The sequence below is a fragment of the Brassica napus genome, chromosome A3 (genome assembly GCF_020379485.1).
Source record: "Brassica napus cultivar Da-Ae chromosome A3, Da-Ae, whole genome shotgun sequence".
NCBI lineage: Eukaryota > Viridiplantae > Streptophyta > Magnoliopsida > Brassicales > Brassicaceae > Brassica > Brassica napus.
In genome coordinates this window covers 5,771,108-5,795,782 of record NC_063436.1, presented here as the reverse complement: position 1 = coordinate 5,795,782, position 24,675 = coordinate 5,771,108, and the positions used below count along the sequence as shown (strand labels likewise).

The 24,675-nt window shown below is 37.1% G+C and overlaps 8 protein-coding genes across 9 annotated transcripts; 3 read left to right on the top strand and 5 right to left on the bottom strand.

The window, feature by feature from the left end:
• Positions 1 to 85: 85 nt before the first annotated feature.
• On the bottom strand, positions 86 to 1,108 carry LOC106351601 (probable long-chain-alcohol O-fatty-acyltransferase 4). The gene has a single exon (XM_013791380.2). The coding sequence runs from the start codon at positions 1,088 to 1,090 to the stop codon at positions 86 to 88; it is 1,005 nt and encodes a 334-aa protein (XP_013646834.1). The 5' UTR covers positions 1,091 to 1,108.
• A 1,215-nt stretch (positions 1,109 to 2,323) lies between these two features.
• LOC111211580 (probable long-chain-alcohol O-fatty-acyltransferase 5) lies at positions 2,324 to 3,726 on the bottom strand. The gene has a single exon (XM_048773440.1). It carries the CDS (start codon positions 3,384 to 3,386, stop codon positions 2,328 to 2,330), a length of 1,059 nt encoding a protein of 352 aa, XP_048629397.1. The 5' UTR covers positions 3,387 to 3,726; the 3' UTR covers positions 2,324 to 2,327.
• A 1,164-nt stretch (positions 3,727 to 4,890) lies between these two features.
• Positions 4,891 to 6,610, bottom strand: LOC111214564 (probable long-chain-alcohol O-fatty-acyltransferase 4). Its single transcript, XM_022717524.2, has one exon. The coding sequence runs from the start codon at positions 5,999 to 6,001 to the stop codon at positions 4,961 to 4,963; it is 1,041 nt and encodes a 346-aa protein (XP_022573245.1). The 5' UTR covers positions 6,002 to 6,610; the 3' UTR covers positions 4,891 to 4,960.
• Positions 6,611 to 7,557: 947 nt separating this feature from the next.
• LOC106351066 (probable long-chain-alcohol O-fatty-acyltransferase 2) lies at positions 7,558 to 8,616 on the bottom strand. Its single transcript, XM_022717523.2, has one exon. It carries the CDS (start codon positions 8,614 to 8,616, stop codon positions 7,597 to 7,599), a length of 1,020 nt encoding a protein of 339 aa, XP_022573244.1. The 3' UTR covers positions 7,558 to 7,596.
• A 2,093-nt stretch (positions 8,617 to 10,709) lies between these two features.
• On the bottom strand, positions 10,710 to 14,831 carry LOC106345991 (fimbrin-3). Of its 2 annotated transcripts, none has more exons than XM_013785228.3 (15): positions 14,484 to 14,831; positions 14,194 to 14,358; positions 13,936 to 14,112; positions 13,612 to 13,847; positions 13,347 to 13,518; positions 13,211 to 13,249; positions 13,062 to 13,130; positions 12,857 to 12,973; positions 12,413 to 12,624; positions 12,177 to 12,329; positions 11,863 to 12,062; positions 11,611 to 11,768; positions 11,422 to 11,518; positions 11,237 to 11,328; positions 10,710 to 11,139 (listed from the first exon to the last, which is right to left on the bottom strand). In XM_013785228.3, exons 2-15 carry the CDS (start codon positions 14,275 to 14,277, stop codon positions 10,867 to 10,869), a joined length of 2,079 nt encoding a protein of 692 aa, XP_013640682.2. In that variant the 5' UTR covers positions 14,278 to 14,358; positions 14,484 to 14,831; the 3' UTR covers positions 10,710 to 10,866. The 2 variants fall into 2 exon arrangements, with proteins under 2 accessions (XP_013640682.2, XP_013640683.2); XM_013785229.3 differs by having other exon boundaries at positions 14,629 to 14,805.
• A 907-nt stretch (positions 14,832 to 15,738) lies between these two features.
• Positions 15,739 to 16,673, top strand: LOC111214563 (putative lipid-transfer protein DIR1). The gene is made up of 2 exons (XM_022717522.2): positions 15,739 to 16,363; positions 16,458 to 16,673. The coding sequence occupies exons 1-2, from the start codon at positions 16,045 to 16,047 to the stop codon at positions 16,460 to 16,462; spliced, it is 324 nt and encodes a 107-aa protein (XP_022573243.1). The 5' UTR covers positions 15,739 to 16,044; the 3' UTR covers positions 16,463 to 16,673.
• A 543-nt stretch (positions 16,674 to 17,216) lies between these two features.
• LOC106345990 (putative lipid-transfer protein DIR1) lies at positions 17,217 to 17,875 on the top strand. The gene is made up of 2 exons (XM_013785227.3): positions 17,217 to 17,566; positions 17,665 to 17,875. Coding segments are annotated over exons 1-2 (297 nt in total). The 5' UTR covers positions 17,217 to 17,270; the 3' UTR covers positions 17,666 to 17,875.
• Positions 17,876 to 18,348: 473 nt separating this feature from the next.
• LOC111212723 (glycerophosphodiester phosphodiesterase GDPDL4-like) lies at positions 18,349 to 24,523 on the top strand. The gene is made up of 13 exons (XM_048773399.1): positions 18,349 to 18,844; positions 18,983 to 19,011; positions 19,211 to 19,360; positions 19,446 to 19,685; positions 20,865 to 21,058; positions 21,172 to 21,465; positions 21,541 to 21,656; positions 21,737 to 22,235; positions 22,486 to 22,524; positions 22,597 to 22,881; positions 22,960 to 23,105; positions 23,477 to 23,957; positions 24,032 to 24,523. Exons 5-13 carry the CDS (start codon positions 20,914 to 20,916, stop codon positions 24,325 to 24,327), a joined length of 2,301 nt encoding a protein of 766 aa, XP_048629356.1. The 5' UTR covers positions 18,349 to 18,844; positions 18,983 to 19,011; positions 19,211 to 19,360; positions 19,446 to 19,685; positions 20,865 to 20,913; the 3' UTR covers positions 24,328 to 24,523.
• The last annotated feature ends 152 nt before the right edge of the window (positions 24,524 to 24,675 follow it).

Here is a 24,675-nt window from a genome sequence, read left to right as displayed (position 1 = left end):
CTTTCAACACTCTTTTTATACTCATAAATTTTTGATAACGGTAATTCCAGGTTTTTGATAACCCTAAATAATATCACCAAAAAAACTAAAACTTGAGCTTAAAGAAATCAAGAAACAAGAAGGCTTCATAAACGAAATTTTCAATTACGTTGCTCCGTATAAGCTGAGGGAAAAACAGCCAACCAGAGGTCAGACACACAAACCCAACCGTTAGCAACCGTGACACAATCGGTCTCACCGACCACCGCCCTACAAAAGTCTTCTTTTTAACCAACACTTCAATCACCGTGCAAACTCCATGTAACACAAAGAACCATGTGACCTCTCCCGTAGGAGTCTCCCGGGTTAAGTAGACGTAGAGTACCTCATGCGACACACCAGAGGCTAGGAACGTCGCCAAAACTCCCATGATCGTAGACCACTCGGAATTAACAAAGTATTGGCATATTTTCCTCACCGGACTATAAACGCTTGACCGGAGGAGATCTGAGATCGTAAGATTCCATCGGCGACCCCAAAAGTCTTGAAGAGAAGTGGCTAAGTACGGTTCGTTGAACTGTGGTTGGAGGTCCAGACCAAGAGTGACGGTGACTATATATTTGAGGGGGGTTAATATCATCTCATGCTCTAAGTATAAATTGAGAGGATAGAAACCTAGTAGTAGAATCAAAGGGAGATATTGTTTGTAATGATGATAAATATGTAACACCACAATGTACATTACCACTTTAATGATAAAAAACCATTTGGGGAAATGAGTTAGGGTTTTAGGGTTTTGTTGATGTTTGATGGGTAAGCAAGTGAAGGCAATGAAATGGGCGAGATTTGGGGGAAGTGGGAAAAGAGGGCCTTGATCGAAGGAGAAGAGAATGAGTTTGAAATTTGCAACGGATAGAAAAAAAGTTGTGTACAAGCAGAAAGTTGAAGATGAGATAAATAGAGGAAGAACAAAGAACATAGCACAAACGGGAAGAACAGAGAGTAATCGGAAAACGCCAGCTTTGATTCTAGTTGATAAGAAGTAGCAGTAAGCTACTGAGCTTATTGCTGAAACCCATATTTTCATTAAGTTCTTGAATTCTTCCGCCATGTCTCTGATTTATTTTGTTTTTCCAGTTGCCGAGTTTTTAAAGTTGTTGTTACTTCGATAACAAGCAACTGGAACTAAACTAAGGCATGTGATTTTCCAGGTAGAAAATGGAAAAAAAAAGGATAACAGGCCAGTTTTTGCTTCTATATTAATCCAAGACACGTTTAGACTTGTAACGCACATTTATGTTTGACATCTACTGAAGTACGTAGCTTCAGTATAAGATTAAAAATTGTGTTATAGTCTAATTCTTTAAAAGTTATTTAGAGATAAGTTATCTCTTAGGATATGGATTGGCTTAGAGAAAGCCTGATTTGATAAGAATCAGGCTTACAACTTTGCGTATAATTTGTTATGTGAATTAATAAACAATTCATTTCCATTATCAACGAAATGATCTATCTAATTTACATTTGAATAATTTCTTATACTTGTTTATGGTTTTAGTACCATGAACAAGTATTTATTCAACCTTTCTCTTTTGATATTATCCAACCATTACAAAAATACAGGTTCTTAAATCTTTTGCTGATACAAATTTTTATATTTATATGCTCAAAATTCAAAGAAAATGTTCATTCATTTTTTTTTCTTCTCCTTTTTGCAAACCCCCTTTATGATGATGCATTAGTCATAGCTGCACCAATCCCAGGGTCGTTTTAAAGCGTGAAATTTTCTTATTTCGTTCTAAATGAATTGATTGTGTTATCTAATAACAATCACATAAAATAAGTACTACTAACAATAGAGTTTCTCCTTCAAGAACAGAGTTAATGGCAAGGTTTTTTTTGGATAAATCCTAATGAAAAGTGACAAGTTTTCATTGGGGAAGAGTTGAAACAAATATTGTCAAAAGGCCGTTTGAGCCCACATATTGCTAATTGTGCATGAGATAAATATATTTTTAAAAATGTGTTTATTGTTTAACTCGTATGAGGATTAGATGTGTACCCAACTACCCATCTAAAATATTATTTAGGAATGTGAATATGTAGAACTCGAATACATTTTTTTTAACACAAAATCATGATAAATTTTTGAACTCGAATACATTTATATATCTATAATAGTCACGATAAATTTTACTTGATTAAATACATAAAACCGTTAAAATTAGATTTATTAGATTTTATATTGCAAAGAAATTTTTTTTATTAGATAGTAATATAACATTTTGCTCGAAACACATGTGACCACTAGTTTTTTGAAGAAAAATAAGTAGAATCAGAATCCTGAATCAAACACCGTTAAAAGATTTAACACTCGTCAAAAATATCCCCAACAAAGTTATAAACTTCTGCTTAATAAAATCAACAAACAAAACTTCCTCATATTTGTATCTCTCCAACACGCCGCTCCTTACAAGTTGAGGTGCAAATAGCCGAACACCGGTCACAAACACAAACCCCACCGTGAGCAGCCGCGATACCGCCGGAGTCAACTGCCACCGCTGCGTCACCGTCGTCTTCTTCTTCAATGCTATTTCTGCCGCAGTGCAAACTCCTTGTAAAACGAAGTACCAAGTAACTTCCCATGTTGGCATCTCACGAGTTAAATAATAAAAGAGCAGTTCATGATACAGTCCGGAGACGATGAAGGCAGCTAAAACACCAGGAAACAGTCCCCAACCGGAACTCATTCTTCGTTCAGAGACTTGCCGCATTGGGGCGTAAACAGCTGCCCGGAGAATCGCCGGAACCATGAGATTCCACCGGCGCCCCCAGAAGTCTTGTAGAGATGTGGCTAAGTATGGTTTATTGGACTGTGGCTCGAGGTCACAGCCAAGAAAGATAACAACCGCGATTTTGAAGAATGATGCAACAATGTCAATCTCCAAGTAGAGTTGCACAAAATAGAGAGCCAAAAGCAGAGTCGGAGACAGATTATTTCTGTAGCCATACAAATGTAGTAACACACCAACGATGGCAACTTTAACAGCGACATCCCTTTTAGGAAAATGGTTTTGAGAATTAGGGTTTTCTTGGGCTTTGATTGGGAAGCAAGTAAAGCAGAAAAATCTGCCGAGAGTTGTAGGAAGTGGGATTAGAGGACCTTTATCGAAGGAGAAGAGGATAAGTTTAAAATTAGCGAGGAACGTAAGCGAAAACGTCGTGTATAAAGACAAATGCGCAGAGGAGAAAGACAGAGGAATAACAAGAAACAGAACAAGAACGGGAAAGATAGAGAGTAACCGAGGAACACCAGATCTGATTCTGGTTGCTATGTAATAACAATAAGATATAGAGATTATTCCATAAACCCATACTTTGATAAAGCTTTTGAGGTCTTCCTCCATCTCTTAGATATTTTCTTCTTTTTTCTTTTTTCTTTTTCTTTTTGCAGTGTGAGTTATTGAAATCACTGAGGTTTTAACCTAGTGTTGCGTGTATAAGAAGTTATCGGAATGGATTAAACAATAACCCAGAATTAGGGCATGTGTTTTACAGCTAAACCGTGGAAGATGATTCGGAAAACAGATCAGCTTTTGCCCTAGTTCTACGTTCTGCCTTCTTCTGAGGTTGCTTACTTTGTGCATGTCACATGCGCTATATCAGTCATTATTCGTCTTTCCTACTCCATTGGCATTTTTGACCTACGATAATAATTCTTATCGACTTTATAAAATTGACCTTTCAAAAGAGAAAGTGGGCTACTATTTCAATAAGTTACATTTAAAAGAAAAAAATCTTGAGAGCCTGTGGAATCTCTATAGTATAGGTTACGTCTCGATTGGAACCGATCATTGATGGTGTTGTATATAAAGTATATGGGATTAGCTAGTTCAGAATACATACCGACAACATATGATGGAAAAGTGCGTGATAATGTAGTATAGACTACTGAACATGACAAAATATCATGAATTATGTAGCTGGACAAAATATCATGGCCTATATAGTGTGGACAAAATATTGTGGAATTCTTATTATTATTAATTTTTGAACTTTAGTACTGTGAATTTTCAAAAAAAAAACTTTAATATTGTGGAATTATTGAAGAAAATTGATGATCTTGTTTGTACAATGTTACAATAGGACTGAAAGAAACTAACCATCTCGCTTTCAACCATGGTCGTATGACTCTTAGGATCTACTACTCAGAAAACAAACTGCTTTAGTGTAGGATCTTAATTTGCTGATGGTGAGACTCGATCAGAGACATCGCCTTGGACCTAAATATCTGCAGCTAGCGGTCAATGCTCCAAAATTTGCTCACACCAAACCAAGAAGGTTTTATGAACTGCATGCGCATAGATGATAAGGCAAGTTTTAGTAATAGCTTCAGACCGGACAGACTCATTAGCAAAAGAAGATATGACCAGATGAGTTATTTTCACCCATATAAATGAGACACCACCAAATAGAAGTGTTCTCCAGAAAAACGTTTTGTCTAACCAAAGCTTGGTCTAGTTAAATGGAAAGCTGACAAAAAAAAAACTTGGCCACAATTGTTTGTCCTTTTAAGATCGATTACTGCCCCTCAAAACAAAGACCCTTTTTCATGCGGTGCCAAAAGCTTATCATCTAAATTTATTTGAGTCGTCTTTAAGTTGATGATGTTGCAGTGCATAATCAGGAAAGAGAACAACCGCTCTTATATAGCTTATTGAGTTTTATGAATCTTTGTATATATTTTTCTTTTTGTGCGTTCTCCTTTCACAATCCAGCTAGAATGTAATTAGGGTATAAAGTTTAATTAGAAAATATAGTTGGTAGTTGGTTTTAAATTAAATTTGAAAAAACAATAATAATTTGGTAACCGGGTAGGTGACACCACGATTTGACATTTACCAAACCCGATAATCACAGAATCTCTGTTTAATTTTCTACTGAAATTCAGCAAAAGTGATAATTTTAGCTACAGAAAACATCAACCCAAGATTCTAGAAAATTCACCAAAAATACTAAAAACTTTTTGCTTGGTGAAGTCAGTGGACAAAAAGACTTCGTTAGAGAGTCTCTCGATCATGCCACTCCTAATAAGAGGAGGAAAAAACAACCAACCACCGGTCACAACCACAAACCCCACCGTGAGCAGCCTTGATACCATCACACTCATCTTCCACCGCTTCAACAAGCCTGTCCTCTTCGCCGCTACTTCCGCAGCAGTGCAAACTCCATGTAATATAAAGTACAAAGTGACTTCTCCGGTAGGCGATTCACGTGTAAAGTAGAAGAAGATCAACTCGTGAACTGCACCAGAGACGAGGAACGTGGCAAAAACTCCCAAGAACTTAGCATGCTCGGACTTCATGTTCCGTTCGGTGATGCGTCGCACCGGAACGTAGACGGCCGGTCGGAGGATAGCAGGGACCATTAGGTTCCACCGGCGACCCCAGAAGTCTTGAAGAGAGGTGGCTAAGTATGGCTCGTTGAATTGAGGCTCGAGATCGCACCCAAGTAACATACTAAGCAGAAGTTTCAAGGGAGCTAAAAGAATCTCAAACTCCAAGTATATATGAAGAGAATAGAGAACCAATAGAACATTTGAAGACATATCTTTTTTGTAATCATACATATATAACAACACACCAAAGATAGCAACTCTAATAGCAAAAACCCATTTGGGCAAGTGAATTCGAGGTTTAGGGTTTTGTTGAAGCTTTATGGGGAAGCAAGTGAAGCAGATGAACTGATAGATATTAGGGGGAGTTGGGTAAAGAGGACCTTTGTTGAAAGAGAAGAGGATGAGCTTGAAATTGGCTAGCCATGTGAGGGAAAACACAGTGAAACCAGTGAAGTGAAGAGAGGAGAAACACAGAGGAAGGAAAAGAAACTGAACACAAACGGGAAGAATGAAGAGTAATCGAAAAACTCCAGATTTGAATCTGGTTGATAAGTAGTAGCAATAAGATATGGAGATTATAGCTGAGACCCAAACCTTAATGAAGTTCTTGAGATCTTCCTCCATATCTCTAGTCTATGATCTATCTTCTTTCTCTTGGCCTATCACAGAGGTTTTGGCTTTATTTACATACTTAAAATAATCCGATAAATCAAAAGGAAATTTGATTAGACACATCGTTAACAAATCACGTCTCTTTCTCTTTAAATTAAAAAGACTCATTCTTTCGAAAAACATTTAAAAAACTTTCGAATTTAGGCATCACTATTCGTAGTTTATAATTTGTTTTTCGCCTAGGTTTATATTCGGGTTTAGAATTCTTGTTTTGGGGTTTAGAAATAAACAAAATTAAAACATTTTGGTTACACGTTACGTATAGTCAATAGAACAAAGAGTAATCCGAAACACACAATCTTTGGTTCTTGGTGATAAGTAGTACTGTAGTAGTATCTCTTTTTTGCGTTCTTGCAAACACTAAAGGTTTCGAACTTACGGATTGGTTATGTTAGAAGAATAAAAGTGAATTAGACGAGAACCAAACAGAGAATTAGGACATGTGGTTTTACAGGTAGACGATGTAACAAGGTTCTGAAAGCGAACCAGTTTTTAAAACCACTGCCTTTTCCTGAGGATACTTCCTTTGTGCATCTAATTTGAGTAATTTCAATCATTTAGGTGCCTCTAATCCCCACGTGGTGTAGAAATATATATAATCACTTGATTAATAACAACTAGGTGTAACACTTCTACGAATTGACATCTACTAACCCCCACTAATGACTGCACTGAACATCTCTTTGGTTTGGTTTCGAAATTTCTCAAAAGTAATATGATTGATAATCCATATATACACTTGTTAGAAACCAAACCATACATGAATTTATTGGATTTGATATTCCCTATGTTTAGGCATTGACTTAAGTTTATCTCTCAGTAATTATTTTGTTTGTTTTTCACTGTTTTAGGCATCAGTTGATATATATATGAATTGACTTAATGGTTAAAACTATTAAACTATCTAGTAGGTATCTAAAAGATTATAGGTTCAAGTTTCGTTAAGAGGTTTCTACTCTCTGAAATGTGAATTTAAAATGGTTTCAATTTCATCCTAGGAAAATGTACGGGTCAGGTTGAGAACCTCTTAGCTTTTCAAAAAAAAAAAACTCAAAGAAAAAACATGATCTGAACCTGTGACCAAATGTTTTTTTTGACTTAGTTTTGGTTCGGATATATATATTTAAAATGATTGGATGTATGCACTTTATGAATAGGAAACTTGATTTGGTAGCTACACACATTGTTAAGTAGATTTGGACATTATAAACCTGTTATTGCATCTTTAGAGCATCATTATCCAGAGTTTCTTAGGGCGGGATTCTTAGAGAAATATATGGAAAGCCATCTGTAATATGATTCAAACCATGATTCCCAATCCCATGGTGAGGCATATATATATCAACCTACGAGACAACCAGATGGTTTAGTTTCTTGAAATATACTTTAATAAAACTTTATCTTATCGGAGTCCAAACTTGTAACGCATGACAAAGTTCATTGCTCCAGGCTTCATCCTATATCTACTTCCCAAATCCCAAGTGTGTGGCCTAAATTTTTAACGATAAGGAGAACAAGAAACGCTTCCTCAAATTATGAACGTTACATTAAGATGCGAAACAACTTTCTTTGACAACGTCAATAACAAACAAACATTCACTTATCAGTCTCTTATGCACATCATATCTCAGTAGTTGAGGGGCAAACAACCAAACAGACGTAACGAACATAAACGCCACAACAACAAGGCGCGACACCACTCGATGTGGCGATGGACACAACCGCATCCTCTTTACAGCTATTTCCAGACAAGTTACAACTCCATGCAACAGAAAGAAACAAGTGACTTCCCAAGTTGGAGACTTTAGGATAATATAAAAGTAAACCAGCTCATGCATCAACCCGGAGACAATAAACGTGGCCAGCATTCCAGCGTAAAAAGACGCATTTTGACCGATTAACCGCGCTGTAAATCGCTGAACCGGGATGTGAACAGTTGGACGTAGAACGGATGGGACCATGCGGTTCCATCTACGACTCCAGAAGTCTTGAAAAGAAGTAGCCAAGTAAGGCTCATTAAAAACCGGTTCGATTTCACAACCAAGAAGTGTAGAGAGTAAAGCACCCACTAAGACTAAGATAAATTCTAACTCAATGTAGACATGGATGGTAAAGATAGACAAGAAAGCCAATCGAGGTAAACTGTTATGATAATTTTTACCGTAGAGATGTAATAAGAAGGAAAAGAGTACAACTTTGGAAGCAAGAACCCATTTGGGTTTGTTGTATATTCGGTTTGAAGAAGGGTTTTGATAGGTTTTGATTGGGAAACAAGTGAAGCATAGGAAACGGGAGAAACTTGACGGAAGTGGGCTTAAAGGTTCTTGATCAAAAGCAAAGAGAAGGAGCTTGAAATTTGCTAGCCATGTAAGGAAAAAAGCTGAGATGGCACAGAAGTGGAGGGATGAAAAGAAGAGAGGGATGAGAAGAAAGATAATAAAGATGGGAAGAAGAAAAAGGAGACGAACAAAACCTTTGGGAATTTTTGAAGAGATGTAGTAACAGTAAGATATGGAGATTAAGACAGAGATACAAACCTTGACTAAGTTTCTCAACTCTTCTTCCATCTCTCTCTGTTTATCTCTCTCACTCTCTTCTTGGTTCTGTGAGTTGCTAATTGTTCGCAGCATGCAGCTTATAAAACAATATCTACAAGAAAGAAAAAAATGTCAAAATCCACATATTATAAATAAGTTTCATATTTTATCAAGTTGCTTCAGTTTTATTTTGGATGTTATTAAAAATATCTCAATTTCTGTAAATAATAATAATCAAGCTAATGATTTTAAGAAGTTGCAAGGAGTGAACTACACAACGTGTCTCACGCTTTTTAAATACATTTCACACATTGAAGTAATTTCTAAGTTTGGTTGCTTTGCTAAGTATTGGTTGTTATACCCAAAACAAAAATCATGAAGAAGAGATGAACAGCTTGTCTTTGGCAAAGTCAGTAACCAACAAACATTAATTCACTAATTGCTCTGACATGGACATGAACGCCAGTCACGTTACCAAACGCTAGACCCGAAACAGGCCGGTGCGGTGGTCTCCACCGTATATTATCTTCACCAATCACCACTATCTATATGTGGTGTTCGCAACACCGTGCAAGAAAGACAAGTAAACAAATGTCCTCCCAAGTTGGCGGCAAAGTAGATCAACTCGTACATTAAACCAGAGACAATGAAAGAGGCCATGATCCCGACTAAAACATCCTGTGACTGGACCATGAAAGCGTGTGGCGAAACGCTGCACCGGAATGTGAACGGTGAGCGTAGGACAGCTGAAACCATGAGGTTCCATCAACGAATTTGGAAGAGCCGCAATGAATTCGTTTTGAACGAGCTGTCATCCCTACAGAAATAACATTAACAATCGATTTGGGGAAGGGATTTCGGGTATGATTACATGGGAGAAGGACTTACCGATCTATGGAGGACTGTATTTTGAGTATAAACTGAAAATTTGAGTTTTATAAATATCAATAATGCAAATTACATCTTGGAACTCAACATGTTGCTGGTATTATATCTCATTTCAGTTGAAAAGTATAATATGGATATATATTGCGTTACAATAAATGTTGGGGGAAAACACAAGGTAGATGTTAATAAAGAGTTGAAACAGAATTATTCAAACTAGGCTCTTTTAGTACCAAACAAAGATGTATAAAAAATAAATTGCGCGCAACTTCGACCGCCTTGCTCATGTAGCTCGCCCGGTCTGTGATGGCAATTTAAAGTGCAACACGATGGCTGTTCGATGCTCGAGCAAGGCACAGCAGAGAGAGAGATAGAGAGAGATACCAACAACAACACAAGAAAAATCAAACAAGCGTTACCTCATATGAGGTATTCTAAAATATCTCCTTTTTTCAATAAACATTTTGGCAAGCTCAATAACATTTCTTTTTACCGTCAGCTCAAATTATATTTTCCCAAATGACATACAAAAAAGGGATTGAAATGCGATTAATTAGGTTTTCTCTCTCCTCCTCAGCTCAATAATCCCACAACAGTTTAAGGATTGAACTCTAAACTGTACAAAACTAGTAAAGTAGTACAAAAATATATAGTGAAGCCATGTCACTTATACCTCTCCTCATCACGCCATGTAACTCAATCCCACAACAGTTTCTTAAATAAATGAATTGGGTTTACCTACTGCTTGTTTGGGCTTACGTAAATTTGTCAAAGTTATGGACAGTCTCTATCGGCGCCATTATTGAATCAGAGCCGAATCTGGACACAGCTGAATGAAACATCGGCCTTGGCCCCCAAAAATTTTAGAGCTTTTTAGCATAAGAATAAGCCTCTAAACATTAACTTTGACCCCCAAATTTTTTAGTTCTTAAGATGTTTCAATTTGTGCTGCAAACTAAATTATAGTTGCTTAGCCAGTTTAGATTTAACATGATAGAGAATAACAGATGATTGACTCATTCTTTAATACTAATTGAAAAATGTTCAAAATGCTTTTGGGATAGCTTACTCTATGTCCATAAGTTCGTTCCTCCAAAATCGATTGGATAATTTATAAAAAAAAGTTTCAAAAATCTAGAAATTTAATTGTAAAAGCCCATTATAAAACCTCCTATATTTCTTTCCCAATAATACATTAAAATGATATTTCTAAGAAAGAAATTGAAAACATTTTAATAAACTTCACAAAACGTTTTCCTTTTTTTATTTTAAATGTTTACTTTTTATAGTGGTGGTAATAAATATAAATGTTATTATTAACACACAGACAGAGAAGATGTGAGAAATAATGACAAAGCAACTCTGTTCCGGCAAAGATATTTCAGCCATGTCGTTCTATTCAATGGCTGCTTCCTCTGAGACGGAGGTGACATCAGACAAGATGTCTGCGTCATTGTCTTCTTCGATGGTTAGGCTCGAGACTTCTTCGTTTAAGGAAGAGACATCGTCATCTCCAGTGACAGATGGAGCTGGTGAAGCATCAGTGCTTGTGCACGTCGTGGTTGTGCTATGAGTCGATGAAGTATCGGAACTCGAACTCTCTGACTTTTGCTGAAGACTCCAATACATTATACTTGCCGTTAAGATCAACATCATCTTCTGATTAACCTGCATTGCAACAACGAGTCCCCACAAAATTAGAGACACAAGAAAACCACAGAGATTCACATGATGTTCCATAAAGGTTTAGATGAATGTTTCTTACGTCCACGATATCTTCTGGTAACAAGAAAACAGAGCAACCGAGCTTTCTTGCTACACTGACGATGTATGTAGCATTCAATCTCTTCTCGTCGTCTGTCAAAAAGTTTCAATAGCCAAAAAGAACGGTTAAGTAAAACAAAGAAGAGACAGAGTGGAGAGGTAAGTTTAGTTAAAGAGAGTATGGACCTGCTTCACCCTTAGTGACAAGATTCCAGTTAACAACTCTTGGCTCAACCGCCCATAGAAGATCGAGGAAGAACAATCCGCTAGATAGACTCTTATCCTATTAAAGTTTAGAAAGAGAGATTTGATTCAACATAACAGCCTTCAGTTGTTTTTTCATAGATTTGATGAAAGTAAAAAATAATATGGAACCTTGAAGCTTTCAATCTGTGATTTACGTCCCATGATTTTGACTTTCCTGTTTGCCCAGCTCAGGATTTCTGAGTCAGTCATGTCTTTGCCTCGCGTCCGAGATCGAAGACTCTTGAGAAGTTGGAGCATATGGGTTCTCATTAACTGCCATAAGAAGCCTGAGACAAATATATACACACACCTACACTGTTATAAAATTTCTAATGCTACATGACATCTTCTCAAATTAAAAGAAAAAGTAGGAGTTATTACCAAGGATAAGCTTCTTATTCCCTTCAACTATGTCACTTCCTGCTACATTTACGAGAGAGAATCTCATCTCTTTCCCAATCTTCACAACTTGATTGCAGTTCACTATTTTTTTAAACGGCATCTTAATAGGTGGTTTTGAAGCATGTTTCCAGTTAACTGAGCCTGGATAGACCTTGTCAAGAACTTCAAGAAGAATCCATCTGCATCAAAAAATAATACTTAAGAAACTTTTCATACCCTATAAATTTCAGGACCAAAAGCTTTTTAATATTTTCCGAACCAGAACATCACTCTTGTCTTCACAGAAAGCTTACCCGTTTCTAACATCTTCAAACACATTATTGACATAACTATCAATCCCCAGGCTGTTAATCCACAGCCGGTAGCATCTTTCATCTCTGCAGCTCTGTATATCCTCAGTCATCATCTCCGCAAATGAGAACCTACCATCAGTGCTAAGGCCATTCCTGCAGCAGGTACAGGGAAGCTAGTGTAAAAATCCAGTGCGTTAAGACAAAAAAACTATTATCTTCTGTGATCTTTCACCGACCTTTCGTGAAATATCTGTGCCACAAATGCGAGATTTAAATACGAAGACCCCTCAACTATTTCTTCCGCAGTCAAGTACCGTTTGCAGTTCATTCTCTCTGCGTGTTCAAGGACCATGTTAGCCCTTTCGAGATCATCCTCGGCGTTTAAAGTAGCTGGATCGCAGTGCTCAGGTGCAAGAACATTGAGAAGGAACGCATAGGCTTTTGCATCCTGGATATTCAATAAACAATAGCGGCCGTTAACAATAAGTAAAAGTACCAAATAATTTCATAACTTATGGGTGAACTTGTTTTTTCCTATTCAAACTGATATTGCTTCAGAGTGTTGGAGAGAGTTATGAGTTGGAAACGCTTGGTGAATCTATAATCTCTTAAATGAAGCTTTTGAAGGGATAAAAAAAGGCATGCTAGTTCCTCTAATTGCTACTTGGAAAGCCAAATACCTTCAGATCCGAAGAAAAGTTTCCAACGGTTTTCTTGTATCCACCTTTCTTGAGATGGAAATTCAACCATTTGAGTAAGACTTTCTCTGGGGGTAATCTCAGAAACTCTTCTATATCCTGCAGCAGACAGAAAAATCGTTATTGTTATTTACATCAGACATATAAATTGGTCAGAAATTCGCAAAGAGATAAGCTTGATCATTACGTCGTTGTCCTCCACCAACTCAATAAGCTGAGGCATCTTCTTCAAACTGAGATCAGCAAGGAGCTGAATCTGCAGTTCCCAACATTAGTTAGTAAATCATCAAAAGCACAAATACAGAGGAAGATGAATATAGAAAAACAAGTGTGGACCTTTATGAGTTGTGAGATCAATCCAAGCACAAGATGAGGCTGAACAAAACAAGAAAAGCATTCAATGGTCACAATCTTATACAACATTCTAAACATCAATAATATTAAAAACCAAGCAAAACAAAGCAAAGCATACTCGTCCTTCAGCGAGGTCCTGTGTCCCAATATTAACGACACTGCAGCCAACAGCTCTAGCAGAGTTGAGACAGAGCGTGTGATTCTCATTTCTCTCCCACGGGTTAAGTACTCTCTTCGTGTTGATCGCTCGTTCATCAATCGTCCCAGGAACTGCTATATTAATAAACTTACTGCGCCAAAAAAAGGGGAAACAGAGAGAATCAAGTCAAACCCCCACAGAAACCAAGCTCAATCCAAACACACAAAAATGTCTCTACATTTACCATAGAAGCACACCATCTTTCACAAGCTCATACAAATCATCAGAATCCGGGTCCAAAGGAAGAAACTGCCTCAAAAACGGATCATCCCCAAGATATCTGTTGATGTGATGAACAAAAGAGCCCTTCTCCGACTGGTTGATCGTGTGAAGAGTCGTTGAGTTGGCTTTAAGAAACGAAGCAGAGTGCTTAAGCCCACCGGATTTATCAGCAGCTTTATCTCTCAATATTAAATATATCTGCCAAACAAACATAATCAAATCCAAAAACCACATTCATCGAAAGAGATTCTACAAACCGTACAACACAGAAAAAGACGAAACTAACCCTGAGGAACGATTCGAAATCAAGATCATCGTTGGCTGCGTAATCGGAAGCCAAATCTGGTAAGGTTTCTCTGATTTCTTTCTCCTTGAAAGCAGAGGTGAGTGACTTCACCTTCACCAGCACAGGCGGAAGATCCTCTAACGTGACCTTATCTCTCTGAGTCTTCAAGGACGCAAACTAAAACACGAATCCAGATAGTTTAATGTACAGATTCAAATCAAGATAATGAAAGAGAGAGAGAGAGAGAGGAGTATGAACCTTGGAATTGAGAGAACGAAGCTCGACTTGCGTGAGCTGGCTTTGTAGCCATGGATCCGAAACGATTACTCCCGCGCCAGACATCTCTCCCCCAGTACTACTCAGGGGAAGATTATCTGAACAACCTCTCTCTCGCGCGTTCGAATCTCTAAGAGAGAAGGATCACTGCAAAGAGAAATAGATTTTAATTGATCAGAAGATTTCATACTTAAAATAGCAAAAAATCAACAGTTTTCCGGATAGATTTCGCAAAAATCCAGAAATCTAGGAGGAGGAGTTAGATAGCGAACCCTATGTATCGAGATCAGCGTCTAATTGAAACAATCCAAGTTTATTTTTGTGTGTATTATTTTTTTGTTAGCTTTCAATAGGTGTGGAGGAGTTAAAATCGCAATGTGAACGTGCAGAAGACGACGAAATCGCGAGGATCGATACCAATGTGAAGACGATGAAGAAGCTAGAGAGAGAAGAGAGAGGGGATCGTTTATTTGCTTCGTCTGAGAGCAAAGCGATGATGAGGAGAGAGAGAGAGAGAGAGAGAGAGAGAGAGAGAGAGAGAGGGAAAACGAGTTGTTTTGTACAGCAATTTTGCGAAGGAGGAATTGAATGCGTCTTCTTCAGAATCGTGAGTAGGGTTTTTGGCTATTTTTTTATATTTATTTTTTATTTATATACGGCCTGTGTGACGACGACGTTTGGAGGAAACGGTGGACCTCACGCTATAACGACTTGTTTAGGTGTCGTTTCCGAATCTGACCACTAATTAATTATCTTATTTTCGTTGCTTAACTTAATGCCATTTACCAGTTTTGACAACAAAAAAAATTTATGTCATTTAACCATAGGTTATTTACTTTGTTACTACTCAGTTAGTTTCAAAAACAAAATTCTAGTTTGACCAAAAAAGTTGTGGCAAATAACTAACAGTTTTGTTAGTTTGGAACATTTATTTTTGTAAGGATATTAGATTTGTGATGAATAAAAAAACAAACAAGATCTCTTCTCCACCGACGTTTTTTTGTCTTGTATATTGTAGATTTGCAGACCCATGTGTGCTATGCACGACGGTCTACAATAAATTACGCCCATTATATAATCAGAAAGACGCATTCGGAAGTCCTATGTGATATTTTTGACTTAAAATATGTTCTTTATATATCTATCTTCTGATTTACTGTTTTAGACTTTTGATGGGCTTCGATCTAATTTCGTGTGGGCTTTAATTAAGGGGGTTTCTAATGATGGGTAATCGTAATCTCTTTTGCTACAACTAAATCTAAATGCAATACAATTTTCAAAAGAAACAAAGAAAAAAATCTACTGGTAATATTTATATTTCTGCTTGTGATTAATAGTATGTTTTTACAAAAAAAAGTTTAATTGTATGTTTTACGTTTTCAATAAAAGAACTAGAGCGTGACCCACACATTCGTATATGTGTTAATTTTTACTTTTTTTATAAATTGTTTAATTATATTTCTAAATACATAATTTATTTGGATATTTTTAGGTTACTACGAACCTATCTTAATCCGGAAGGATCCGAGTCTAAATTCCGTTTAAAAATTTATAATATCCAAACAAAATTTAGTTTTAAACCAAAAATCTTCTGTCACTCACCGCCCCGGATACTAGGCATGCAATGCAACTAAGCCTACACGAATATGTCCGTTTTCTTCACACATCTCAACTCGAATGACTTCTTATGATTACATCACCCACGCATATTTTACGTAACGCTCTTAATTACTACCACCTTTCAGTTAGCATAAGAAACTTTGTTCTATAACAAGCCCATGGTAGAAGATTTAAAGAATTCACGAAGTCTATAGGGAGAGGGCAAGGGAGAAAATGGGAAAGAAAGATACCAGAATCCTTATGAGATTTGCAGTGCTTACAATGGTTCTAACCGCTGCAATAATGGTGAAAGAAGTTACAAGCCTTACCCTTTGTAAAATCGACTCAAACGATATGGAGAAATGTCGTCCAGCCGTCACTGGAAACAACCCGCCGCCTCCAGTCAACGAGTGCTGCGTAGTGGTCAAATCCGCTGATCTTGCATGCTTTTGCAGATACAAGTTTTATCTCCCAATTTTAGGAATTGATCCATCTAAAGTCGCGGCTCTTGTAGCCAAATGTGGCGTTACAACAATCCCTCGTAATTGCCGTGGTATTAACACATATATTTAATTGTATGGTTTCATGTGGTTAGTGAATTATTAGGATCTCGAAATAAAGTGTTTTTACGTTTTGCCTTTACGCAGCTTGAAGAACTGAGATTGAGACAATGAGACAGGTCTCTATGGTGCTGTCAAAGAATTGGCTGGATCTTGTACTGCATCTGAATTTGTTATGTTTTTTTTTTAGTATTCTGATCCAAATAAATCACAAATTTGTGATGATTTTTCGATATACCTTGTGTATATAGAAAAACCATGTGCAATATACTAATGAAAATGATAAATCAGTACTTTTCTTTTCTTGACTATCCACTCATCACGGCTTTTCCTGAGGAGAACCAAACGTAAAAACTGTTTAGTACTTTTCATGAATCATAGGAAACTGAAGTTAGGCAACTTTCTCTGTTTCCAGTGTTGTGACTTCTGACTTGAAACTTTAGGAAGCAAATAGTTCACAAAGACCGAGACCTGTTGTTACATACGACAAGACAATATTTTGATCTTTATACAATAATCTCTGACTTTTTGATCAAAAAAAAAAAAAATACAATAATCTCTGACTTTTCTTTTTTAGTTTTAAAATCTATATGACTTGTAAAGGATAAAACAAAATACAAAGACCAAAACCCATTTGGTCACGTGCTTGAGCAAGTTTTCATTAACCATCGGGAGACATGTTCATGCAACAGAGGTCTCCCACATTTGTCCATTTGCGTACAAGTTCTCGACGTCTACGGCACTGAGTCTTCACTAAAATAGAACGTGACATGACTCGTACGTTTTACCAACTTTTGTAACTTACGTTTTACCAACTTTTCACGTAGCATTATAAGAAGCTCATTAGATTTAAGGGTTTCACCATAGAGTTGAGATAGAGAGTGAATTAAAAAAAAACAAATGGGTAAGAACAATACCACAATCCTCATCATTGCGATGGTTTTAACCACGGCGATGATAATGGAAGAAGCTAAGAGTTATCCTATATGCAACACCGACACAAACGACTTGCAGAAATGTTCTCCAGCTGTAACTGGAAACAACCCGCCAGCTCCGGGACCCGACTGCTGCGCAGTGGCTAAGTCCGCTGATCTTGAATGTCTCTGCCCGTACCTCTCCCTGTCCGGGATTGATCCTTCAAAAATCAAGTCTGTTCTGGCCAGTTGTGGCGTGGGCAATCCCTCCTGTTTGTCATGGTAAGAACCAAAAGTACCATTAAAAATATTGGAAACTGGTTGAGTAAAGAGAGAAAGTCTTATACGTTTATTATGTTTGTTCTTTCCTTAACACGCAGATTCAAGAACTGAGCTGGACACAGCCGCAGAGTTTGTCTCGACTTGAGAAGTCTAATAAGTTATGATTATGTATTTTGGCGTTGTGATTCAAATAAATTGTCCAAGTTTGCACTTATTTTCAGTCGTCCTTTTTAATATAATGTTAAATCAAATTTGATTTAACATCTGCATCCTTTTGGATTTGTTTCAAATAAATCATGTTTAAAGTAAGGTTTGCAATTTGTTTGAATTATTCATGGTATTTCAACAACCATTACTTAATCTGAAGATAACAGATCAATTGACCTACAAATAGTTACAGTCAATTAAATCGTTCTTTTACAAAACTCAGAGGAGTCATTAACTATTAGAGAATCGAACCAACCAATTGCAAGACTAAGAAATAAAAAGCCAACGTTCATTACAAAAGTGTTTGGTCTGGATTGCTACAGCCACGAACAGGTTCATGCACACGGAACGTGACCGTTTATTTTGCTCGTCATTGGATGATGATGTCATGAGCCATGATGACTCAGTGATCAATACGTCACGTGTGATCATGAAGACCATGTGGGGCCCGCCAGTATCATTGATCAATCAATCATCCACCGCCATCTTAACCAAGAAAAAATACTGTTCAGAGAGTTTATAGCAATGGGCCAATGGCCGAGTGACTATTATCCATTTTAATCAATTTTTCTAAGGCCATCCGCAACGGCGGTCCATAAGGAATCCTTAGCATTAATCCTTAAGATTAATGAAATATAATAATAATATTTTGGCTTAACTAATGAAGGATCAGTCTTTCAAGAAGGATTGGAAGGACTTGATCCTTAATACACGTGTCTCCTTACCCTCCTCTTTCTCCCTCGCTCTCTCTATCTCTCCTCCCTGGCGCTCTCTCAATCTCTCCTGGCTCGCCCCATCATCGCCCACCATGGCTCCTCTATCATCTTCCTCTTCTTCTTCGTCGCCCAACCCTAGACTGATCCCTTGGTCCCGCGAACTATGCGCCGTCAACACCTTCTCCCAGCCATCGGTCTCGTCTGAACCAACTGCTAAGCTAGCGATCTCATCCGATCCCAATCGAGTTCTCACCTCAGGTTCCGTCGCAGCCGCCACATCGAGAATTGGGGCTTTTGCTGGATTAGGTCAACACTATGCTCGTTGCTATTGGGATTTTTCTAAAGCTCGACTCAGGTATCGTAAAGTTCGAACCTTTAATTCAAATCCTCTGTTTAATAAAGTTCAAAACTTTAATTCAAATCCTCTGTTAAAAATGGTATCTTTTAGTGCTAATTGATGATACTAATTAAAACCTGTGTTCGTGTGTTACAGGAAGCAAGATGATCAGTGAAAGATCAAAAGTATGTTTTTAGTGGTTTTTGTAATTGATAAGCAAGGAACTACGTGCTGTTTTGTTTTGTTTTTTTTTGTAAACACTCGTATCCTTTGCCATATTGAGCAAGATATGGACTGGTTTGAAAACAATCATGTTTCTTGATTTTTTTTTTTAATTCATCATTGATTTTTGAATCTTGATTCTTTATGTTTCTGTTTTTGCAGCAATGGTTTCTCTGACTAAATCCATTTGCTGGAAGGTTGTGGCAAAGACGGTTGACTCCTCGGGTAGAGGACTCGTGATATATCAAAAGCCAACTTCAGAGTCTTGCTATAACCACCTCTTTGTTCTAAAGAGGAAGTAAATGCTTCGTGGTATAAAAAAACTCGTACCACATTCACATAAAACTATATTTGTATGTACACTTCTATCATCTCCTTTTTTAATTTTAAATCTTAGGAATGCTCCTCTCCGCCAATGCATCTCGAAGTTACCGAGTGGAGGTGTCCAAAAGTGGCCTGAGCTATGGCCTAAACGGCTTGTGAGTGTAAAGCCTCAAAGTGTTTCGGCTGACACAAACACATCCAAGAAAGATACAGAGAAATGGTCAGAGATTGTATCTGATGTCTATCTTGAACGTTTAGCTGTAAACTGGTTTAGCATGAGAAATGTGATGGACATGAATGCTAGTTTTGGCGGGTAACGTTTTACATTTTTTTTTAATTTTTAAGAACTCCTAAAAGGGATATACCATTGGACACACAAAATAGTGTGGAGTCCTTAACTATTTAAACAAAAAACAAAAAAAACAAAAAAATACTATAATAATCTTAAGGATTCAAAGAGCAAGTCCACTATTGTGGATGCTCTAAAATGTATGAGTTTTAGTTAATTTTTGAGTTCATATATTCAGCCAGCACTGAACGGATACGATATGAAATAATTGGTTTGGACATTCACCAAAACTGTTGAAAGTACAAGTAAATTTCCAGACTTCCAGTTTCATGCACATTACTATACACTAGTGCATGCCTATAGTTTAGCTGATTTTGGAAACAGGTAGGTCGTAGACTCGTAGTAATAACTAACAAGTAGGTGGTAGTAAATGTAGAACGCAATAACTATGCTAAACACACAAAAATGTTTACCAATTACCAAACCTGTAGAACAACCAAATATCTTTACTATTTAAGATGTCCAAGTAGTTTAACTAAGTTTTTCATGATTTTTTTTTTTTTGAAAAAAACTAGTCACAGGAATTTTAACTTTTCAGATAAAAACATTCACAATCGGTAAAGCTTGTTTCAAACTTTCAATACTCAAAAACAAAACTACATATTTAAAGAATTTTCATAAAATTTAAAATAATATAAATTATAAAAAGATATTTTAAGCTAAAAAACTTTCAGAATTTCAATACCCCTAATAAAACATAAATATTCTGTATAATTACATTTGAGAAATCTGGGTTGGAAACTTTATTAGAGATGTTCTACAATAAAACAATCACAATTTCAAAAACCATAACATTATTAATAATAATTATTTATTGAATAAATTTTATATGTTTAAAATTAAATTTTAATAGAAAATTAAATTGCAACACCCAGTAATGTTACTCCCAACATTAGATTATGTGAAGACATACATATAAACAGAGATTTTTGTGTAAGAAACAGGTTTTTTGTTTTGTTTTGTTTTGCGTGCTAACTAAATTATACATTTATTTAGTGGAATTTTGTATTTTAAGTGGAAAGAGTTTCTGTTTTCACATTTAAATAAATCAACGATCGTATAAATTACAAGAAGAATTCCACAAACCCCATAAAAGCTCTTTTTCTTCTCTCTTCTCACTCACTCACACCGAATCTGTCTCAGAGAAGAACGAAGTAGGTGAAGTCTCCGCCAAGATAACTCAGTTTCACCGATGATCACATCATACATGCAAGATAACCCATCAATGTTTGTGTCTCGAGCTTCCAAGTTCCTACTCTCTGTTCTCGTCTTGATCCAGCTTCTACCTACTCAACTCCTTGCTCAAAGATCCAAATCTCCATGGCAGACACTCACTGGTAAGCTCCTTATCTCGATACCTTTACACTGTGAAGTTGAGAAAACAGAACCAAAGAGACTATTTTTGTTTCAAAGTTTGATCCTTTTTCTTGATTTTTTTTTTGTGTGGTAGGAGAGGCTCCTCTTGTCATTGCACGTGGTGGGTTTTCTGGGTTGTTTCCAGATTCAAGCTTCAATGCTTACAGTTTCGTAGCATCCACAAGTGCTCCCGACGCTGTCTTGTGGTGTGATGTGCAACTTACAAAGGATGGAGTTGGGATTTGCTTCCCTTATGTGACCATGTATAATGATTCTAACGTCCAAGGTGCTTACCCTAAAAAGAAAAACTCTTACCTTCTTAATGGAGTCCCTACTCAGGACTGGTTCACCGTTGATTTCACCTCCAAGGATCTGAACACCGTGTTCTGTAAGTTTAACCTCACTTTGGTTGCATCTTTGTCACTTTGTATTTGTTCTTACAAATCTTTTCAAACTGTGGCAGTGACCCGAGGAGTATTATCACGGTCAAATGCATTTGATAACACCCAAAACGTGATTTCAACGGTTCAAGAAGTAGCTTCAGAGTTCAAACCTGCAGGGTTTTGGTTGAATGTTCAGGTAATTTCTTATGACAGTAAGTTTGTTGTAATAAAATATCTCAGACCACTCTAACGCGGCTGCTGATCTTTTTTGTTCAGCACGACGCTTTCTACACGCAGCACAACCTCAGCATGAGCAGCTTTCTTCTAACAGTATCCAAGACTGTGATCATTGACTACCTATCTTCCCCTGAGGTGTCTTTCTTCCGGAACATAGGTGGCCGGTTTGGTAAAACCGGACCAAAGTTTGTATTTAGGTTTCTAGACAAAGATGACGTTGAGGTGTCGACTAATCAAACCTATGGATCTCTCATGAAAAACCTAACATTCATCAAGACCTTTGCTTCTGGTGTTCTTGTTCCCAAGTCTTACATATGGCCGGTGAAAGACCAGTACTTGCTTCCACATACATCATTTGTTCGAGATGCTCACACAGCAGGGTTACAAGTGTATGGATCAGGTTTTGCAAATGATTTTGATATAGCGTACAACTACAGTTATGATCCGTTAACTGAGTACTTATCATTCATGGACAACGGGGACTTCTCTGTGGATGGTTTTCTATCTGATTTTCCATCAACCGCATCCTCAGCTGTTGGTAAGTACATGCCTTCTTCTATATCAAATCTACAAGTGAAATCACTTTTTTAATTTAGTTTTCTTATTCCAAAAATATATTTTATATTTAGTTTCGTTAGTTATAAACTAAAATAATATAAATGCCATTTGGCTGTTATTGATAAATATACCTAGATACGTGAAAAGATCATATATTATGAAACAGAAGGAAGGAGTATATCACATATACAAAGTGAAACCAATTTTCATTAATTTTTTTAATTCCACAGACTGTTTCTCCCATCTTGGAAGTAATGCTTCAACACAAGGTATGTTATTGACTTAATTGTTAATTTCATGTCAAAGTAACTAATTCAATATGGTATTGGTTCATGATGCAGTGGATTTTCTTGTTATATCGAAAAATGGAGCAAATGGTGACTACCCTGGCAGCACTGACTTGGCCTATTCAAAGGCTATCAAAGACGGTGCCGATATCCTCGATTGTGCGGTTCAAATGTCATCAGACGGGATCCCTTTTTGCTTAAACTCAACCAATCTTGGAGAGAGCATGAACATTGTCCAAACTCCTTTCAGAAACCGCTCAACAACTGTTCCTGAGTTTAACTCACTTGCTGGACTATACAGCTTTAATTTGGCATGGTCTGAGATTCAGACCTTGACACGTAAGTTTCCCATATAACTTTCCAAGCCATTTTAGTAAAGCTTCTTGTCTTTGTTTCTTACATCATTTTTGTTTGCAGCTGCTATTTCAAACCCCTACAGCAGGAATTTTCACATGTTTAGGAATCCGAGGGAGAGAAGTTCAGGGAAGCTTGTTTCACTCTCCGAGTTCCTGAACTTGGCGAATAACTCCAGCTCACTAGTTGGTGTTTTGATCAACGTTGAGGTAATCACTTTAAACCAATGTTCAAGAAAACGTTAGGCTACTAGGCTGATAGTTTTTTGGTTTAATTATAAAATTATTTTGATGAATTATAAAAATAAGATGTACAAAAAAAAAGAATTAGACAAATTTATGGATTTTCAGTAACATTATTTCTCGATTTAGCTGATTTATAATGATTTAAACCGATTTGAATCACATAAATCAGATTCTAAGAAAATCGTTTCGCCTATGACGGATTGACCGCCTAGGCAGATGCCGCCTACAAAGATTTTTAGAACATTGTTTGATTTAAACCAAGACTTCAAATCTAACATTAGCATGAAATAGATGTTCTTAATGGTTACGAACGACTATGTATCGGTTTCATTCAGCATGCAGCATACCTGAGAGAGAAGCAAGGACTCGACGTTGTTAAAGCAGTTCTAGACACACTCAAAGAATCTGGTTACAGCAACGCGACCAAAAGGGTTATGATTCAGTCATCTAACAGCTCAGTCTTGGTCGACATCAAGAAACAGAGCCGGTACGAGACAGTGTACCAAGTGGAAGAAACAATCCGCGACATCCAAGACTCTGCGATCCAAGACATCAAGAAGTTCGCTGACGCTGTTGTCGTCGGAAGATTTTCGCTCTACCCGATCAGCGCTAGCTTCATCACCGGTCAGACTAATCTAGTGGAGAGGCTACAGAAGTTTAAGCTTCCGGTTTACGTTGAAACGTTCCGGAACGAGTTTGTCTCTCAGGCGTATGACTTCTTATCTGATGCGACTGTGGAGATAAACACGCATGTTACTGGAGCTGGTGTCAGTGGAACCATCACTGAGTTCCCTCTCACTGCCGCCAGATACAAAAGTAAGTTGATAACTGAAAGAGTGTCTCAAAACTCTGATGATGTTTGATATTGTGTCTATGTTTTTTTTTCTCAGGGAACAGGTGCATGGCCCGCAAAGACACGCCTGTTTACATGATCCCGGTTCGGCCAGCTGGCCTGTTAGAAATCGTGAGTCCTACTTTTTTACCTCCAGCTGAAGCACCAAACCCGGTTTTCACAGATGCTGATGTCACTGAACCACCACTTCCTCCGGTCACAGCCAAAGCTCCAACCACCAGCCCTGGACCCTTACCAACTGATAAAAAAGCTCCTAACGGACAAACACGAGTCACTCTATCTGTTTTTCTTTCTGCATTCGATGTGGTTCTTGCCTCTCTTCTACTTCTGTGATCACTATTGACTGAAGTCCTCAGAAACTTGTTACCTCCTAACGGCTCTTGAGATTCTTGATTTCTATTGGGGTTTTTGTTTGTTCATATTCTTATAGTTATCATGGGGATTTGTTATTGTAGCATTATTTATTGTAATGTTAAGACTCTTGTGTGCTTTGTAGTATTTATGAGACTAACATTATTGCTTGATTAAACAAATTTAGTCGCATTTAGATTTATTTAAACTAATTCTAACCAATTTAAATTGGTTTAAACCGATTTCAATCACATAAATCAGATTTTTAAAAAATCTTTTATATATGTGCATGAAGTTTCAAATGACTATCATTGTTATATTCATTTGTAT